Below are 21,299 nucleotides of genomic sequence, written 5' to 3' on the forward strand. Positions count from 1 at the left end.
ATGATAACTTTGGAGTGCCAGGGGTTACATGTATATTGAAATATGAACCTGGAACCACAATTTAAAGAAGAAATATATTCATATAAAAGTAGCCTAATTTCGGCAAATGTCTTCTACATGTAGGCTATTTGGACAGATTTATTATATTTTGTTATATGCCAGAATGAATTAATTAGGCCTACAGATGTTGGTAAAAGAATTGGTGTCGTGCGCACGTGGTGTCTATGCTTCATCCATGCCTGCTGAATGACTTGCATGAACAGGCCTATAACAGGCATCTGAGGTTTTGCAATTGTAAATCTCAGACGAGTACACGACATTCACCGCCGGTAGAGGTCTCCGGATACAGGACAGGGCAAAGTTAGGTCTCAGCTGCACCACATGGGGTGTCACCGTGTCACTGTTAGACGCACAAGGGGCAGCGTCTGGAAAAGTGCAAATCTGTTTGGTTTTTCCCTGCGAGTGGACTTGCTTCGGTGTCGGCTCCCACATCAGAAGAAACGCCAGTGTTTGATTCGGGGTTTGCTTAAATCTCTTGGGACTTTTCTCCGGTGGGGCCGCTTTGTGCCGCCTGGATCTGCGCTGGGCTGTTTGGCAGCTTTCGAAGCGATTCCTCTCTTTGCGCTCACTTAAAGTTCAGCTAAAACCGTCTGCACAGGACTGTCTGTGAAGTTGCCAGAAAGCAGAGGCGATGTTTTGCCGAAATCAAACAGCGAGAGCAACCGTTGCCCGCGGCTCTGCCCTTGAAATGGAGATACGGCGAGGGAAGTTCAGAAAGAGTGTTTTCCTGGACACATCACAGGTAGACTCTGATTGTCCGCCAGTTATCGCCACCGTCTCATCACACACACACACACACACACACGCTATCGGGGATTCTCTGGTTACAACTTTGACTGATCTCTCTCCCTCTACAAACTAACTTATTTGGCACACTTTTAATCTTGCTCTTAAGACATTTGCGTTTGTACCCTGCTTTGCTTTGTCCGATATTTTAATTAATGCACAGGGGAATTGTGTTGCTGCGTTCAAGTCCTCAAATTAACGCTCATAATTGCAGCATTTCCAAACTACTTTGCATTTTGCTCGACTCTAAACAAAAAACAATAATATTCCTAAGAGAGACTTAAGAGTGTGTCTGTGGAACTCAGTAGTGGGTGCGTAGTAACTTAAATGTGCTTTATGTTGTGTTCCATCTCCCATGATATTGTTTTAATATCCTACATGGTTTAATATTGTATAGTTTTGTTGTGATGCTTCAGATGGTTATTGCATGACATTGTTTTTCATAATGGCTCATTTTAAATTTTTATAAAAATCCTATTATACTTTTGTAAGTTTGTTCTTTCTGCTTCCCTTCACCATGTTCAGCTGTCCTCAAACACTTTCTTATAATCATTCTTAGAATAACATTGCAAAATGTCAACACTTCTCTTCTGCAAAGCACATGAATTTCAACCTCTTGGCTCTCTTGTATGTCTTTAAACTGCTTTAGTTTTGACTGTAGCATAAGGACAGTCACCTGCAAGGGAATAGTCTAAAAAGGATCCTTACAAAAGTTGAGAACTAGGTCAGAGCTGTAGCCCATGTATCCCTGTCAGCTGTTTATCACTGGATTAGAACTGGTACCCTTCATGCATGTTTTCCTCTTCCTCTCTGCAAAGCTCCCATTTTAACATCTGCTTCATATTAGCCACCGTTTGTCAGCAGATATTACAGGCTCAGAAGTGACTTCCAATCTAACGTCTAATTATTTTTACTTATGGGCCATTTTAATACTGTTTTGATGGTACGTCCTCCCTCTGTCTATCTCCCTTCTCTTCCTTTCTTTCTCGTTCTCTCTCACAAACACACACACTTGCCTGTGAGCCCTGGGCAGTTTGTATATTACTTTGGTTTCACTTTAGAGTGCTGGTATTTGGTTATTCAGGCAGAAACATGGTCCCGGTTTAGGGGTGTTTGTGTCTGTTAAATTAAAACTAAACACACATTTTAGATGTACACAGTTTTGGAAGTTCAGAGAATTGTTTTGGTAATACTAGACAGACGTTAAGAAAAAGAGGGATGCTTGTGTGGAAGAGAGTATGGAGGGGGGGACTCAATTGTAAGAGGATACTTAAGGAATGTTAATGGTGCAATGTAGCAAATGGAAAAGATAGGGTATTGATTCTGTCTCTCTTCTTCCTTCTCTGAATCTCTCTTGCTTTTCCACCCTGTCCATGTGTGTGTGCAGGCATACACAATGTCAGCTCAAGTCTATTAGTTGTTTATAATTCATGTCACAGGAAAACATCACTACACCCCGGGGAGCCAGGCACACTCCATCGCATTGATGTGCAGTCAGAATTATCCTTATCTGGTGTTCATATCTGACACATGAGCTGGTAAAGGCCAATAACACGCAACACCTCCTGGAGGTGCAGTAGTAGTGATGTGGTTAAGTATGTACAGTGTCTCAGGCAGGAGTGAATGATCTCATGTGTTTTGGGGGTTTTTTTTCAGATGGTGTGAGCTGATTATTGTCTACAGATTGTACAAACAATGTAAGCAATTTTCCTCAGAGCCATTGTGATAAGAGAGATGAGCAGTGACACATGGTCTTTTTTAGGCAGTGCAGGCATTCATTACTTATCTAACACAATTGTTACAAACTGCAAGTGTTTTTGCCCTCCACACCACAAGGAGACACCAACTGGTGGTTCAGTATCTGTGAGTGCCTCCCACATTATAAATAGAAGGCTGGACTGGACTTCCTGTCCTTTGTCTCCAAACATTTCACCTTGGCTGAAGAGTATGTAGATGTTTGCCGTGTGTTTTTTGATGAACCTTCAATGTAAGTAGTATTCTTTTTATATCAATTGACATGAAGGCTAAGGGTTAGAACAGTTAAATATTATGATTTATATGTCAGTATAATCTTTATTTTGAAATATTTGATACTTTAATGTGTAAATGTTTCACATGATTTGAAGACTGGATTTGTGAACTTGTTGCCCTTGTTGCAAATATCATAATTTTTATTTTCTTTATTTAGAACAATGACAATCATCATACCAACAAGAAAAGACTGAAATCATTGTCTGGATAAATAAAATGGACAATTAATGGCAATCCTTGTTTCCTGGTGGTTTGTGGCTCCAGTTAGAAGTTTATATCCAGTAATTAATTTTACTTTATTTGGCTATTGGAGTTGGATGAGGGTTAGATGAGGCAGGAGCAGAAGTGTAAAGAGGACTGTCCTTTACATATATTTGGGAGAAAAAATGAAATGAAAAGGGGATAAAAAGGGACTTACCAGGCATATGCCAAACAATCACATTCATCTTTAAATCAAGCTTCACGGCTATCCCACCCGTAACTCATTACCTTCCCCTGTTTAGTCTGTTAGGTATTTATCAGGGTAAAGACTTCCTTTCTTTTAACAACAACAGCAACAACAATAATCATGGCTTCCTTAACTATGTAATCTTCTCTCCACCGGTTCTCATACAAAATTAATTTGTCTCTCTGCCTTTGTTGCCGATGCAAATGATCCTCTTTCAGAGACTGGGACTCTCATCCGGCTCTGTTTTAGGGCTCTCTCAATGCCACTGTGGAACCAGTCTGTGGCATTTCAATGAAGCAGTCTACCTCAGTGTGAAAGCAGCCCCTTCTCACTGTGCCAAGGGATATCACGTTTGTGCCAACATCTGAGCCTCTTATGCAAATATGTGTACCGGTATGTAAAGGTGGTTTGAATGGAATTTCTGTTGGTCAGTGACATGTTATCGGAGAATGAAATGCACAATGCTCAAGCAGCTGATAGAGACTCATTTGTTAAACTGAACCCAAAGTGAGCAGTGCCAACTTTGCTTTGCATACTTATTTGTATGTATGTCTGCAAAGAAAATGTGTATTTGGTAGAGAAAAGATGCTGGTTAGGACTCTCCCTAAATACCCCAGTTATCAAACCTAAAGTCTTGCATTAGTCCATATTAAAACAAGTGAACTATGTATATTTGATTAGCTTAAGAATTTAGCATTTAATGCATGTGTTTGGCAGAAATGGACTTCAATAACAATGTGATGGGGGGGGGGAGAGATCCTCTAAGTCATTAAAATGAGAAACGTTCTCGAAATAATGACTTAGTATCTCAAAATAATGGAAAACTCTCAATATTTCAAGGATAACACATGAGATGCTACTTTTGCTAAATAGTTTAATTTTATTACCTTTATTTAAACTCGAAAAATCATTGAGGGATGGCCCTAATTTACAATGTCGAGTTGGAAAACATGCTATGACGCCTGGTAACCAGACGTTTCCTTCATAAAAAAGCAGAATAGCAAATTATAACCAGTCTGTATGGTGTTTCAGGCGATTTATTGAAGGTAAGCACAGTGAATGGCTGTGTGTAACGGCACTGCGCTCTGGTGCAGCACTCATCAGGGGCTGCAAATTTATCAACATATCAGTCCTGCTTCCCTCAGATGCTGCAGGGATTTCATGAAGTGAAGGAGAAGCTTTTCATAAAATATAAAGCAGCTGTGGACAGCAGAAACTAAGAATCACCCACATTCATTCATAGATCAATGCAGACTGATTAACTGACTTTCCTGCTTTAGTCATTTAGACTTTAGTCATTATTTTGAGATTCTCATAATGACTTCTAATAATGGTTCATTTTTTTTGTCATCACATTGGTGGGAATGGGCTTCCATAGTGTGGTGTTAAAGGGACTCTTGTAGTATCCTTTGAATGGAGTAAAATGGTTAAAAATAAATAAATGCAGTTACTAGGATTGTGTGTGTTAACATGGCTAGAGGCAAATTAAACCAAAAGCATGATTTTGTAAAAACTAAATGACTGCTATTATTAATCTAGAGAGTGAAGAATCAGACTTTGGGGATTTCTGTGCACATGTGCCTCATTATGGCAGACAGTTATGTAAATAAAAGATTAAAATGTTTAAAATATCACCAGGCCTCTAGTTTGATTTTCAGACTTAATATACCCATGGCAAGTTATTGTTTCTGAGTATAATTCAGATGTCGCAGCATTATCAAGACAAGTCCTGACAGTCTGTCTCGCTGTGTTCTGACTCCACATCCTCTGAGGTCTGGTGGTGCAGAATCATTCTGCTGTGTGCGTATCACAAATTGACATGGTAATATGGTCAGAGAGTGAGAAACTGAGCAAACAATGACATGCTCATACAGCATTCGTCCAGAAATCCATTCTCCAGCTGTCCTGTCGATCCTCTGCCTGCTGCTCTCAGTGGGAGCAGAGAAGACATCTGCTTTCTACATCCCTCCTCTTCGATCCACAAGGCCACCAGTGTGTCTCTGCACTCTGATCTGTCTCAGTTCTCGTCGGCTCTTCTGTTTCAGCTGAAGCCACCCAGGCATGCATTTGGAGCCTGGGCTAGTGCAGTTATTATTATGGAGGTGGGGATGGAATGTCCTTGATTTCAATGTGCCTACTCCACGTTATGTTTAACTCAAGGATGGTCCCTACTAGTACACAACACTGTGGCTACAACCAGCTATGCATGGTCAGGAAGCGGTTAGATGTGTGTGTCATGACACACCCATCCACCCACACTCTCTTCCAGCCTGCAGGAGTGTATGGCAAGGTCTGGGAGTCTGCCATTTGTGTTGAGTAAAACCTTTAACAGCTGTGGTTTGGTTGGTTTTGGTGCTCTGCCCTTCTACACCCTATAGTTCCAGATATTCTCACCAGTAAGTATCCTTACTTACTATGGGTGCTCCCTTTGCTCAGCACATATACAAAAGGAATGCATTGGTCACACCAGTAGTGTATTAACTCCAATCTTGAAATTTGGGTAATGTGATGCAGTGTTTTTCTTATGCAAAGTCATATGTTTGCAAAAGAAGCTCCTATCAGAACTTAATTTAGCTAGAGAAATGTTTCTTTTTTTATTTTCTCCACATTCCTGATCTTTCAGGTATGAGGAATATTTTGCTTTTATCAGTGGAAACTGATCCATATTATTTCTCCCAAGTCATTGGACATATTGTCTAACTTATATGTTTTCTCCAGATGCTTGGATGTATGGTTTATAGTTCGGCAGCCTCTCAGCGTGGCTTCTGCTAGTGTTTAATGTGGCCTGGCAGAAAACTGATGAACTAAGCCTGTTTATGTAAGCATGTGTTTGCCTCCCCACATACAGAGGGAGAGAGGTCGTACAGATGTTGCCAGGAAGACACATTGCCAGCAAGAGGAAGCACCTCAGACCATGAACCCATTGAGAAAAGAGTCTCTTTCAAGGAATGCCAAAACTTCCCCCGAGTCTCCCTCTGAAGGCAGTTCTGTGTACCCAGAGAACAATGGGCCATCACTTTTCTATATACCAAAACCAAGCCCTGTGCTGGGGCATGTAATGCCAGGCAAAGGGGCTCAGAGGCCTGGAGGTTCTTAAGAGTGGATGTATTCTACCACATTTCTTGAACAACTAAATTTGTCAATGTGTCAAATTTGGCCTCCATTTTTTAGCCCAATCGTCCAAATTAGTGTGGGGCTACCCAGTAGGGCTTAAATCTGTATGAACTCTAAAGTGTGTGAGTGTGTGTGCGCTCAGGGCCTTCTGGCATGTTGAACGCTGCAGGGGTGCAGGAGAGATGCCAGGCCAAAGTTTACCCCTTCTAAGACCCTTCTTCTCAATCAAAGCTCGAACGCTGGAGCTTTCTGCTTGGAGGCTTTCTTGGTATGTTGAGGGATATTTTAACAAGCAAATGTTTAACTTTTTATTTTATTACCAAGGCTTTGTGTATACGTCATTGTGGAGCACTGTTCCTACTCAGCCTCTCAGTGCTAGCACAAATGAAAAATTGTTTAATCTCAGTTTCTTCAAGCTGTGAGTAAAATTCAACCATGTCCTACTATTGTTCCCATGGTAATGCCTGGACTGTTTGCCTAATAAGTTTGGTGAAAGAGAGAACAAAGCTTTATTGTTCAAATAAAGTATTTAATAAAGATTCTTACTTCTTTCACTATTGAGCTCACATACTCACATTCTGTATCTTTTTATGTAATAAGGCAAGGTTATGTTGTAGTTTATTATTTAACACAATAGACCTATTGTTTGTAGGGAAATTTCCTACATCAAATGTAATTCACATAATGTCCTTTCTGATATGCAGTGATAATCTCTTTCGGCCTCTAATTTGTTCATTTTCACCGTGAGCTATCTGAACAGCTGACGATCATCATATGCTGCAGATTTGTTCACTTGTTGGGCCTCAAAAGCCTTGAAGGTCTTTGTTCTTTCCTATTTCATGTGACCAACACACACACACAACATTAGTCTCATAGTTAGCGGATGTCCTCCTGCACTTCACTTCACTGTTCTCCTCCACAGACCCAAGGACAGCACTTTCCTTCACAGCCTTATCTTATCTAAGTCTCACTGACTGGACATGCTGGACAAACCATTTAATGCTTGGCTTGGAAAGAGGGTATCAGGAAGGTTAAAATCTGATGTTAATTTGAATTGTATTTCAGGATTTTTTGACAGTTTTCATTTTAAGCAGTGGATATTATGTATTTACTGTCTTCTTTCCCTTATTCGCTGCTTCGTTACGGTGTTCTGACGCCATGCAGTTATCTATTTACAGGTCCTCATTGCTGTAAATGGACACAGAGTTGACTGCCTAAGTGTGGAGGCCATACATGTTTGTAGGCGTAAGTGTTTGGGCCTTGGAATGTGGTTTGTGGCCTGAGGCAACTGGTGTCAGGGTGCAGTTTAACAGCCGAGGGTCTGTTGCTGATCTTGCAAGTGAACCCCACCCAACCACAGATATGGTACATTTTCTTGTACATTATAGGACTTCACTCTGAACAAGGTGTTAATAGAAAGAGCAAAGATAGATAACAGATGTGTATGTACACACACATAGGAAGTGAGTCACACCTACTGTCAGTATCTAGTTCAGAGATGTCTGCATCTGCATGTATGCCTGCACATTTACAACCCTTCTTACCATTCTGTGTTATGAATGAAAGCTGCTGTTTTGAAATCTTCATTAGTCATTCATGATAACTGCAGTTCGTCAGCCTCTGTTTCACACACACACACACACCTTCAGATAGTGACTAAGCAGCAGTGTCTCCTTGAGCAAGGTCCATTGCATATTGTCAGACATAAACAGGCTTTGTTCACACAGTGTACGCTGTCCTGAGCGATGCTGTCACTGGCAGTGACTCGGTTAACAGACAGATGGAGCGATAGATGGAGGTGGTGTAATTCAATGGATGCTTTCCCACTTCCCCCAGATGGAAAACTTCCTCCATGTATCATCAAATCCGTCTCGTTCAGTTGCTACCTTGGTTAATGAAGTGGATAATGCTTTTGAATCAGAGTAACCAGAACTGTTGCAAGTCCCTTCTTAATGTGTAATACTGGAGAAAATATTACAATGGGAGGATTTGGGTTCAGTTGTAAAACTATCACAGACAATATGAATGGCACTGAGCCTGAGTAGAAGAGGTATAAAAGAAACTAGATTAGATGTAAGACAGTAAAATGATGTGTTGTTTCTTCCAGATTAAAGATAATGACATTAAAGAAACATACTGCAGGTAAACCATCAGCTCTATACCTTCTTCCTGCCTCTGTGAACTTTCATGTCGTTCCACTGTTTCATTCTCCCCAATCTATCAACCTCAACACCTCCCTTCCCCAGGAGAGCCATATTATGTGGGCCACACCACTTCTTTGAGGACAAGGTCCCCTGATATAGCAGGAAAATTGGTCTTTTTTTTTGTCATGTGCTGTAGGGCTAACCCACTTTCCTGATCCAGATTACATAGAGGAAGCGCTCCTTTGTCTTTACTTCTTGACAGCCATAGAAGATTACTGTTTGTTTTATGCCCCCCTTTATCTCTCAATCTATTTTCACTGTTCATCTTTGTATACACACCCCACCAGAGACCTTAACCATCGAGCCCGGCGCTAACAGACTGTAAAACAGAACTTGACTGCCTCATGCCAAAGGTATCTTCTTCCTGTGAACATAAGACCCCCACTGCATACTCCTCTGTTAAACATTGACAAAAAGACACACACACAAACACACACTGATTTCAATGTGTGGTTTCATTTACAGTCCAGGAGACTTGTTGTCAGCCCCCTTTGACTTATCACACAGGGTTTTGAAACATGAGAGGCTTTGTCTCTATATAGAAAAATGCTTTTCTCTGACAAACACGCTATGCTGGACCATTTGAGAAATAGCTGCAAATGCTGTGTAACTGTGTATTTTTCTGTTTTTGTCCTTGTAAATCTTACTGGAATTATCAAAATATAGGAAAATATAGGCTGGTTTGTTTCTCTCCCACCCCGTTATAACATTGGTTACAAAAGGAACACACAAAGCAGATATGCATGGTCAGGTCAACAGTGAACTACAGTTGAAAATATTGTTAACACTTAAGGTAACATAAAAAGTCACCTTGCACTCTGTTTGAATCCATTACACCACAACTTTAGCCTGTAACTTCAGTCAAGTCAATAACCTTCAGTTGCATACAGCCAATAAGGCTGAAGAATACGGGGCATGTCTTTGTCAGCCCACTGTGCTACATGTTTTCTGCTGTTCTTTCTATTGCAGTCACTTCTCATTTTTTTCTGGACAAAGAGGCCTTTTATCCCTTGTTCCTATACATCACATACCTAACTGAGTTTATTGTGAAATAGATGGAATCCGGGCCTCTCTTTCATACAGAGGAATGCTCTGCAAAAGGAATCAATACTGTGTGTGTGTGGTGGGTAGTTGTGCTGTGCATGCCTGTTCCTGTGCTGATTTGGACTATTGTTTTCCTTTTATGCAATCTCACTGAGTTATAAAGTGATGGGTTCAAACTACGTCACCTACATACCCACTGTGAACTGTGTGTAATAACCAGGAACTGTAGGTGTTTAGTTGATGGATGTAGGTACTGTATTGCAGTTCTTTCCTCGTACTGTAAAAAAAAAGGACTCTTTGTACCAAATAATTTAGTGCAGCATTGAGTCTTAATTCAAAACTGTATCTTAGATGAAAGATGATTTTTGCAGTGCAGCCTGGCCAGGAGATCACTGGATGTGTTTGTGGAGAGAAGAGGGCAAAGGGGCACAACCACCAATGATGTTGCTCTCTGTTTTGATGATGCCGAGCAGGTGTTTGACTTTATGGGAGCAGATGGGTCTATTATGCATGTCTGCCTTCCCTGCATGCTGTATAGTGTACTAGTTCCTACCAGCATGCCTGTGTTTTAATGTGTTTGTTTACTGGGCCCAGTGGCAGACGGTGTGGTGTCAGATCTTGTTGTATCGTTGTCATTCCTGCTGTCTCAGCAATTACTTTTTAACCTGTCTTGTCGCTAGTTTTCTGTTATTGCCTACCTCAAGAAAAAGAAAGAGATCAGCTTGTCCAAATGTTCACTCAGGTGGATTTAGATGTCAGATTTAGAATGCTGTAGGTAGGAATGATACTCTAGATTCCTCTACAAGCATACCATGAAATATAAAGGGTAGACAAATAAATTATGAAATATAATTATGAAAAAGGACTTAAATGTTAAAGTAACAATCATATTACCAAAAACATTCATAATAGATGGATCAGGTTGAATGTCTCAAAAATTATCACTATATGCTGCATATTTCACTGTTAGTATATAACCAAATTTGTAGCGGTGTTTGCTGTTCCTTCAAAATGAGTCCTTTTTTCTTTTGAATTTTTCAACCATTCCTGTATATCAAACCAACATACAAACTAATTAGAGCTGAAACAATTAGTCAATTAATCAACTAGTCAGAAAATTAACTATTATTAGCAACTATTTTGATAATGGATTGTTGTTGTGAAGTAATTTATTAGACAAAAAATTCTGCAAATTTTAACTTCTCAAATGTGAGAATTTGCTTTTATCGGTTTTATGTCATTGTAAATTGAATATCTTTGAATTTTGGACTGTTGGTGGGACAAAGTAAGACATTTGATGATGTCACCTTGAGCTCTGGGAAAGTTTGATGGCCATTTTTTCCTATTTTCTGATCTTTAACAGACTAAATGACTAATCAACATACAGTACATATACAGTATATATGGCACACTATACACACTTTATCAAATACAATATGTATTTTCCTTTCAAAATTCTGTGTGTACTGTATGTGTGCATGTAATTCAGGCTCGGCTCTCGCCAGGGGATTCCCCAGAGTTGTGAATATCCAGGCAGATGAGAAATCCAGCTGATAAAGGGATGTTTGCGACTGATGATTTTGGTGAAACAAAACTCAAATATGTGTTTTTGAAAGCAGGACAACTAAAGTAACACCAATAAACATTTTTATTAAATGTAAATTCAATGCTAAATTCAATTCACAGCTAAACATGAGCACTACTCCAAAACATGTACGTAGGGTACATAAAACAGTGAGTGAAGGTTAAGATAAAATATCTCAATTTATTTAAACAAAATCAATGACCAGAATGGTAAACACACATTTACATCATGTTCAATACCCTGCTCAGTCAATTGCCTTATTAGACTTTCTTCTCCCTCACTCCTAGCTGACCAGAAATCAGTAACCTTTAAAGATGTTATGCTTGTCAGTTTGAGATATGGTCTCCCTTGTGTCTTCTCTGCAGATGTTTAGATTCTCATATTGTTTCTGCAGATGTTTACATTTGTGGCCTCTGTTACCCAGACAGACTTTTCCTCCAAACAGCAGCCTCTTGGTGTGAGCTCACCTAAAAATATTTATTATGGTCTGGCAGAAGTGACCTCACGGCAAATAAAAGTGCAGAATTTCATGTTATTTCATGTTTTTTTAAGCCTGATTATTTATATATGGAACAGTGAGTTTTGTTCTGTTTCTCTGTCTTTCTCTTCACTGCTCACTCTCACGTCTATCAAGCTCATCTTCGTCATGTCTGGTTTAACTTGGTGAGGAATTTGAGCCTTGCCTTCTTAAACATTCATTCTCTTTCTCAGTCTCTTCTCATTAGAATTGTTCAAGTTTAACAATTTTATATGGACACACATACAACTTAATGTGTTGTTGTTATTAAAATGATTGTTATTATTATTCTTATTACTGGTAAAGTACTGTGGAACTTACCTGACCTGACCTGTTAAAATGTGTTTCACATGGTGGCATATCTTACTGTGTTGCTGTTTCTGCTCTGCAGAGGGAGCCATTGCTCCATTTCAGATTCTGCAGGAGCCAAGACACACCTTTCTCTCTTCTTATTCACCTTTCCCTTACAGACATTCACTTTATATTCACCTTACAGTCATTAATAGTAAGTTCAGAAAACATTTTTAAATACTAAATGAATTGCCTCAGTGTACAAATCTTCTTTAATCCATACATATCTTAATCCGATCATTGCACAGCCTGCACCCCTGAGGGTAGAAATCAATGGCGATGAATTGCCTAGTGAGTACGTTTCTCTTTCACTGAGCTGACCGGTTCTTCAGAGTGATGAGATGCTGCAGTCTCCTGTGACTGGCTGAGGTAGCGTTCTTGAAAGTCAGCAATGATTCTGGGAAGCAGCCAAAGTGCTCTGCTTACTCCTGACATGCTGCTCCACTGTCTCTATGGGTATGTGTGTGTGTGTTCGTCTGTGTACTCGAGCCTGTTTTTCCTTCATAGCTAACAGTACAAGGGGTCATGTTGAGAAATAAGATGGCCTCTCAAACCAGGTGCTAAAAAGACTCCCTGTTATTGTTGTGTGTGATGAGGCAGGCTACTCCCCCAGTTTTTCTAAGCTAATCCATCGACTGACGCATACATCCTTTTCTTCAACATGGGATTTCCAGTAGAAGAACACCAGCTGCATGATTTGTGGGTCCACGTCCACGTTCAACATTTCATTACGTTCTTTACGACATGCATCATCATAACATCTCCCTGTATCTAATCTTAAAGTAGAAGTTAGATCAGAATGAAACTGATACACCTAATAACAAGGTAGAGGGTCGATGAGATTTACAATGTCATTACTCCGTCTCTGTGTCTGAGTTATGAGTGCGTAGCTGTCAGCACAGGTTTTTCATGCTCTATAACTGAGAAATGACCTCCAGGGGGATTTCTCTTATGATGAGCCTGGTTTCACAGCTCGTCACATGCTGCTGTCGTCAAGTCGAACAGATGTGACCCGGTGCCTGCCGTAACACAGCCATGTAATTGAAGTCCTGTGATATTCAAATCTGTTCAGGCTGATTTTATTTTTAGTAGACTGACTTTTAAACTGTTGTTGGTTTGTGAGTCTGTTCCTATGTTCATCAGAATATTTTTTTTCTCTCTGTAAGTGTGCACAATCAGAAAGTTAATTTTATCTTTCATCTTTCTATCTTCTAACATTCTTATTTGTGGCGCACATTTTACAGGATCAGATTTGAGATCCCATTTTCAGTGTGACTGCAAATCAGTTGAAAGATGCCTCTTTTTCTCTCACTGTCTCTGTACAATCAACTGTCTGAGAGTGTAAGAATACACTGAGCAAAAGCTCTGTAATAATTCTGTATTATTTTACTTCTTTGCCCTCTGTGTGAAGCAACAGGGAGGATGTTTGCTTGGCAGGTCATAATCAGACAGACAAACCTTGATCAGCTGCATTTGTCTCATATTTCGACACACTTCTACCACAGTTTAATTTTGTGTGTGTGTGTGTGTGTGTGTGTGTGTGTACTATGTTCACATGGTTCACAGAGTGTTTGTTTATGTCTGTTTATGCCTGGATGTGTATTTGTGTGTGTAAGTGTAGGTTTGTGTCTGTGTATGTATGTCTCACTTGGTGAGTGGGAATCGTGGTGTGGGTGGGGTTCAGTTTTCAGACTGGGTCTCGATGACAGTCAGGGTTCTTTGTTGTGGTTTGGGGCCCAGCTGGCCTGGGGCCCTCTCCTGTTTCTCTGCCCTGTTCTGCTGCTGTGCGTTAGACTAAACTACAGTTGTGAAGGTAAAATGTGGTGTTGCTATCTGAGGTGCTGAGGTGCTGATTAGAAGTTGAAAATCACATTTGTATGATAATCATCAGTGTGTTTGTTTTCTTTACACTCTCCAGAGTATCATCTCTTGGGGTTCTTTTTTGTCTTTAGTAGACTGCCTGTCTGAACACTGGGCATACTCTGTATTCTGAAGCATATGGAGTCTGGTGATATCAAAGGATGATGTGATTTATTACAACTAGGGTCTTATTTTCATAGCTGTTTCCTTTATCCCTATCGGTAATAATGACATTCAATTCACCAAGTTAATTGCTGAGATCTGGAAATGCATCATCCCTAAAAAGAATTCTGTTGGGCAAGAAATCTGGGCCTTTATACAGGTTTTAAACAAACCCCCAGGTTAGACAAACTTACTTGGAAGAAAAAATGAAGGCAAATAGTAAAATTATTATAGTAAATTATTATTCCTGGTTCAACTTTGACCTTTTCCGTAGTTGTGCACACGCACGGTTTCCTTTGCAAAGAGGGTTACTGCTACCACGTGTTATTACTAACATTTCAGGTGCACTCACTTTTGGCTTTACTTCCAATTAAAGTGGTTTAGATAATCTTGCTGAATTGTTGGCTTGTTTACAACCTGTTTGATCTTCTGAAAACTTGTTTTTGTTAACCCATCAGACTTTCCCTGTTGTGTTCCAAGGACTTGGTAAGTAAGGTATTAAAGCCGAAAGAAAATGATGCCCAGCACTATAAATATAAGACCCAAGTTGTGACAAACAAAAAATATCCTTTAACATATGACTTTTGCAATGGGAAAATGTGTAATTTTTTACTCTTTTAGTATCATTTTATCTTTTATTTTAACGCACAAATTGTATGCAGTCCATTTGTCTCGACAGCCTTTTCTTCCATCCTCACTTCATTGCCCAAAACATCACCATTGTCCACCTGTCTGACCAACAACTAATGTTTTAAAAGATGAAAATATAAATCTGTCTTACAATTAATACCTTTTCTTTTCTCCACTGCAAAAACTACATATATAGAACTTGGCTGTAATATCTCTTTGGCACAGCACCACTGGCCTAGCTGATTAGGTGTATGGTTAGGAAGTTTTCCATATTCCTCCACACATCCGTTCAGAAAAAAGAAATGCACCGGCTATTGTCTTGAAAGCAGTCCAACCCCCTCAGAACCTATCACGTAAGGGTGTGTGTGTGTGTGTGTGTGTGTGTGCGTGCGCGCGCGCGCTCGCTCATGTTTGTGTGTTTGGGAGGAAGGACTTTATCCAAATTTTCTAATCTTTTCATGGAACAAGCGGTTCCTGTCGGTGTTCTGTTTACCTAATCCTGCCTGTTTTGATCAAACCTCAGAGTACGTGTTGGATTAACTGGTTGTGTAATATATTGGGTTCACTCCTCCCTCATGGTAGCCAATTAGCACATCTGTCCCCGCTACAGTCAGACCAAGCATTTAGTCACAAGATGCTAATCCACCGTCCCATCAGTAGGTAATCACCATTTAACATAGCAAAATCCCAGTCAGGCCTAAAGGTGTTAGGCCTCTCCACTAACAACTAATCTACTGTCTCACTGAATACCTGAGTTTGCCTCGTCCTAAGTGGCTCCTGGCCAAGAAGCAGTGTTGCTCTGTGTTTGAGCTAGTCACCCGCCTGCCTGCCAGCGTGCCAGCGTGCCCTGTCATTGAGATAATAGCTGTTTTCTGTCTGTTTTTGTTCAGCGTCTAAGCTTTTGTCATAAGGTGCCAGTCTTTGTGTTTTACTCGGGGGAGATTTTCCTGCAGCATGTTCTGCTTCAAGGAACTGCCGCTGGTGTAATAGAGAGACTAAAGAAAGACTAAATAGATTAAGTGATGTTGGAATAATAAATTGTTGTCCTGTTGCTTGTTCATTCTTTAAAAAACATCGACACCTATCAATGAAAAACAGCTGTGAGAAAAACTGTATCATTTCATTCAAGGAGTTAAGCCTGTTTTAACACAATTCATTATAGTGTTTAAGTTCTTGTTAAGTGAATATTTTTTTAGCAGCATGCCAGATCAACTTTCAGAGGGGATTGGCTGGATATGAATCTACACACAGTAAACTGTGAATCGAATGCATGCACACACACACACACACACACACTCGCACAAGAGTCCCAGAATGTTTTGTGAGCACTCATAACCCTCCCTCTGTGCATACACCTCAACTATTTTTCTTTCCACCTCAAGAACAATAAATCTCTTCTCTTACTGTGTGTATGTTGGTGTCTGTGACAGATTAGCCGGGTGATTTAAACTCTCGAGGGTGGAGGCTTTTCTTGGGGAAATGACCCAGCTTGCTACTGGCACCCCTGGCTCCTCTCCTCCTCTACTCTGAGGTGAAAGGGCTTTTACAGCTCCTTTGTTTTCACTGTTTGCCTGTGTGAAACAGTTAAGCATGTGTGCGGAGAGGGGTGGTCCCAAAAGCCCTGTCAGAATGACATGCATCAAAACAATCATCCTAATACTTTATTTTCTACAACTTTCCTGTAAGGAGTGATTTTTTTCCTCATGATGAGCACTTGAAATCAGTTAGGGGCCCTTTAAAATCCCTTGGTCCGCTCCCCTGCGTTGGTGTTGGTGAATACCTGAAGAATGTATCTATGTGAAGAACTGTGACTCCGTGAGCAGTGCGCAATGTGAAGCCGGTTTCCTGTTGAGGGGTCGGCTTGTGGTTTGGGCATCTCACCCACGCCACAAGGAAGGATACACACATTACACACAACACTCGCACGTGCTCTCCCTCTCTCTTTCACGCACACAGCTTGTATCAGGTCCAGGATTACCGCTGTAGATACAAACAGGACGAATGTTTGGGTCTCTCTTCTGCTACGTGTCGTGTATGTTCTGAAGAGCAAAGGCAGATTGGCTGTAAACCACTTTTCCCAGAGGACAGAAGCGGAACCATCAGTATTGTTTATGGCTGAAAGTCACATGGAGTAAACTTCGGGATTCTCTTGTTTTGAGGACAGAGGAAACTGGCCACCAAACATCTGGAGTTATGGGAATGGAGACTATCCTCGCCCTGGCACATGACTGGCACAAATATTTATTCCTTTTAAAAACAACATACACGTATTTTTGTACCATCTTAATTTTTCACCACACTAAATGTTAAGTTGACGCATCTTTTGGGAACCGATATTTTTGTTGGATATGGTAAGAATTGCCAGGACCGACTTAAATTAATATTTAAATGGTAAAGCGATAAATGATTGAAACGATCTGTGACACTGGGGATCTGTGCTATGAAATATGTATTTGAATTTGCCAAATGCTTGTGACCCTGTGACCTACTAAGGCACATATTTCCTTCCTCAAATATATGCGCTTTCAGTTGATCAGTTTTTTAACAACAGCAGAAAGTCGCATGTGAATGAATCTTTTCCATTTTGTTTTAAAAATGAATGTTTTTATCTCAAAAAAAGGAAACAAAATTGGACGGTGGACTGGTATAATTTAACTAATGTATTATACCTAGACTTTTTCTGAATCATGTTGGTGTTAGATAACATCTCTGGGTGTTCTTTTCCCTCTTGCCTCCCCACATGAAGAGCGCTAGCTGACACGGTTATAATTTCTCCCTTTATTATCAAACCAGTAAAAAGAACAAAGCTCCCCACCCCGCTATGCTTGTGTGGTGATGTGGTATTTGCTATTTGTTTGTTTAAAGGGGCGTGGGGTTTGCTACAGTGATCTCTCCCTCTCTTTTCCCTCTTTCTTATTTTTTTAAAAGTTCATTAACATCACCAGAGGCGCGTCGTGGGGGTTAATTTAGCGCCGAGTTGGGGAGCGTCAGGGCTCACACAGTGGACTAGTTGTGTCGCTCACTCCCGCAGAGGCGATGCCCTTTTGTGGAGAGGTCTCTTGTCACACAGAGGACAGACAACATTCACAATCGGGACACAGGGACACAAAGAGAAGAACTGCATTTTAAAAGACTCTATTATCTCCCCGCTAAGGCTGGGTGTTGGCTGTGGGTGTTTGAGAGGATCTTTGTTGCCCGGAGAAAAGTAGAGAAGAAGAATACGCGCCCGGAACGGGTTGGGGGATTTTTTTATGGACAGGGTTACTACAGTGCAGCCGCCGCTGTCATCCACACCACCTCTCTCTGTTTTCTCGGAGCGACTAGTCTTGTTTTGGCTGAGGAGCGGAACTTTTACGCATTGTTTTGCGCACTGATTGTACGAGTCGCGACTGGACAGGACAATATCATAATGAACTTTCTCTCCCCGGTACCTGCGGAGTAGCGGTTTGAGCCAGATCATTAACTTCAAGAAGACGTTATTTTGTGGATATCTGCCTAAAGGATGCCAGTTGATAAACTCGCAAACATGGAGGAAAAACTGTGGATATTGGAGGACCTCAATATGATGTACATCCGTCAGATTGCACTCAGTTTACAGGTAAACGTTTATTTTAATTTCCAGTCACTTTTCTCGGACCCTCTGCACGCGTTTTTGATGCTCTTATTTGCAGCGGTGACATCAGTTTTTACACAGTCTCAAAGCTGTGGGGTCTGTGAGTGGGAGAGGTGCGTGTGATCATGTCACAGACTGTTTAACTTTCTTTTTCTTGATTGATTGACTATCCAAGCAGGCTCACTAATAACTGAAATCTTTTTTTCAGACTTGTCTGTCCCCCCAAAAGTATAGTGCATCACTGTGTTGGCTGACTGAGTCTGCAGCTGTGCCTGGGGGTGTTGTGTTTACAGAGGGGTTGGTTGAAGAATCTTTCTATGTGACAAACAAGTCAAGCTGATACTGGTGTAGTCTCCCCCTGTACAGATGGCAAAGCTCCCACTGACAGCAAACAGAAAACAACACTGCATGCTATCCATCTCTCCCTCTGTGTGTCCCCCCTTCCAACTGGGGTTCACACACAGTCCACAGCTGCACATATGGGCCTCATAAGTCCCTATTGGAGTGCTTGTGTGTGTAAGCTGTGTCCTGAGAAAGACAGAGAAAGGAGTAATTCCATAGAACATGACATAGGGTTATCATTAATGCAATATCTAACCACCCTTTTTGCAAATCTCCACCATCTCTGTCCCTTTAACTTTTTCAGAGGAAATATCTCAAGAATGTGTCTTCTTAACAGAGCTGAAAGGAAGAGGAGACACATGGCCATTAGAAATGTTACAGGGATTTCAAAGGGAAATTCTAATATACTTTACTCTCTGGCCCCATAATCTGAAAAGATATTGGCTGTCTGTGCTGCAGCTGTTTAGATGTGTAAAAAGCAGGCTGTTTCTTATGTCAACTGAAATCTAGTCCCAAAAGCCTTCAGCTGTGTGACACAGGGGCTGTAAGAGAGGTGATATCGCTCACTGGTGTGTTGTACCTGCTGGCAGTCTGGCATCATTTTCATGTGTGAGGTGTTTCTTTGTTTATCTACCTGTGCCAAGTGCCACAGTGCGTGCCACGTGTCTGGCTTTTTATCACATAAGAGATACGTGACTATGAAATAACACACACTCCTGCCAAGTTCAGCTTGTGTGCCTGGTCTATTCTTTCTGGGATGTTATGGTTCCCTAAATGTTGGTCTGTGTTTGAAACTCTCATTAAACTTTAGAACCACTCCTGCTGAAGGGCACAGTGTAATTTCCCTGAGGCTTTTATAGCACCTGTAGCCTGAAATGCACAAACCAGCCAATACAAGGTCTTTTTGACCAACAAGCTGACCGGGCAATAATCAGCTTATTAGTTCCTGTCTCGGAGCCTCCTATGATGAAGGAACTTGTTTACAGCTCAGACATAGACTGGAAAGTGGCACTTTGTCTGAATATTGAATCAAGGGAATTATGGTGGAATGTAGATAACAGGAATTTCCATCTGAAGACCTTTGTGCATTTAAGCATTTTGTTGTCTCAGTTGCAATTTTATTTCTGCAAATGCAATTTGCAAGGGTAGGGATGTATTAAAACAAGATGATGGGTCTTTATTTAGCCCTGTGGGGGGAAAAAACTCTCGTCGCTTCTCCTCCTTCACAGGGAGGTCAGAGGTCAGGGTCGGCTGCAGAGAGGCATTTCTCTGCAATAACCAGGGTGAATTTCAGTTTGTTGGATACAAAGTCGTGCTCGTCTTCAACTCACATGAATATTTTTGCTCAAACACTCACTTGTTTGCTCACATGCTCACTCACTCAGTCACCCAATCTTCTCCCTCCCTCTCCCCATGTCTCCTCTGCCTGGGTGGGTTTGTGAGACAGGGATTCTTTGTATGTGTCTGAGCTGCACGGCCCACAGTCTAACTGTAATTTCAGCTAGCTATGGATGTTTTTTGCTTCAGGGTTTTTCACAAACGTCCTGTTGGGTCATCACGACTTGCAGTTATTACACTGTAAACCCTTTTCTCCAATCTTTTTGTTTTTACCTGCAGCAACATATATCTGAAAGCCACTCCCACCCCATACACACACACACATATACATTTATAACATTTACAGAAGTACAGCTAGTTTGTTACTAATCTACTGGTCATTTCAGAAGATAAGATCATCTGCCATTTAAAAATAAAATTAAAGTGAGGAGATCGTGCATGCCCTGAGCTTCCAGCATTCCTTAGGCATGTATAATTGCTGTGTCAGGAGGGGAGAGAGAGCAGCCATTGTGTTATTTTCAAGCTCAGTAGGAAGTAACTTTTCTGCGCTTCAGGTTTTAACAAGTCTGTTATAATAGGAATGCCTGCATTCTTGGCTCCAATGCACTGTTTTCTTTCGTCTTTCCCTCCTCTCTTATGAGGCCCATAAGAGAGTCACAGCAGTGCTTTTTCTTTAGTTACATGCAAAGTGTAAAAAGCATTTTGCACACAGAATATACAATATTCCCCTCAGAAGAGAGGTGGCTGATGGGAAGCAGGAAATGGTTTTGTGTAATTGCTATTTCCCACCGGGAGTAACAACATGATGTCATGAACCCACTGCCATTTACACACACATGCACACTATTCTTGTCACCACAGACCCGGATACACACATTATTTGTTTTTTTATTTGCTCTGCTTTTAATGTCCCCTGGTTTTCTTCTCCCGTCCTGGTTCTCAGCCTTCTTCAGGCTCTGTCCCCCTGTCCAGTCCCCTTCTCCCCATTGATAGCCTGAGGGCCATAGATGGACACTTTCTCCCGGTCTAATTTTAGCCTACAGACTGGCCTTGAATACATGGATCGTGGCTTTGCCAGAGTTAAATATGGACATTTGTTACAAAAGCAGGATTTGTCTTGAGCATTTCATTCTGTAGTCAGTCATTGTTTGTGAAAGAACAATACTTTGTGTGAGTGTGTATGTGTGTTGACCTCACTGGGTCAGAGTAGCCCT

At 41.0% G+C, this 21,299-nt stretch overlaps 1 protein-coding gene across 5 annotated transcripts in view; it reads left to right on the plus strand.

The window, feature by feature from the left end:
* The first annotated feature begins 312 nt into the window (after positions 1–312).
* Positions 313–21,299, plus strand: part of rtkna (rhotekin a) — a 56,178-nt gene continuing 35,191 nt past the window's right edge. For 2 of the 5 annotated variants that reach the window (XM_044198046.1, XM_044198053.1), the window contains exon 1: positions 315–802. In XM_044198046.1, the coding sequence (XP_044053981.1) occupies positions 692–802 (111 nt within the window). In that variant the 5' untranslated portion in view covers positions 315–691. Of the gene's footprint in view, positions 803–823; positions 2,834–16,572; positions 18,391–21,299 lie in introns of those variants that run through there. The other 3 variants (XM_044198047.1, XM_044198052.1, XM_044198048.1) reach the window with 3 other exon arrangements.

This window comes from Siniperca chuatsi, linkage group LG5, assembly GCF_020085105.1.
Source record: "Siniperca chuatsi isolate FFG_IHB_CAS linkage group LG5, ASM2008510v1, whole genome shotgun sequence".
Classification (NCBI taxonomy): Eukaryota; Metazoa; Chordata; class Actinopteri; order Centrarchiformes; family Sinipercidae; genus Siniperca; species Siniperca chuatsi.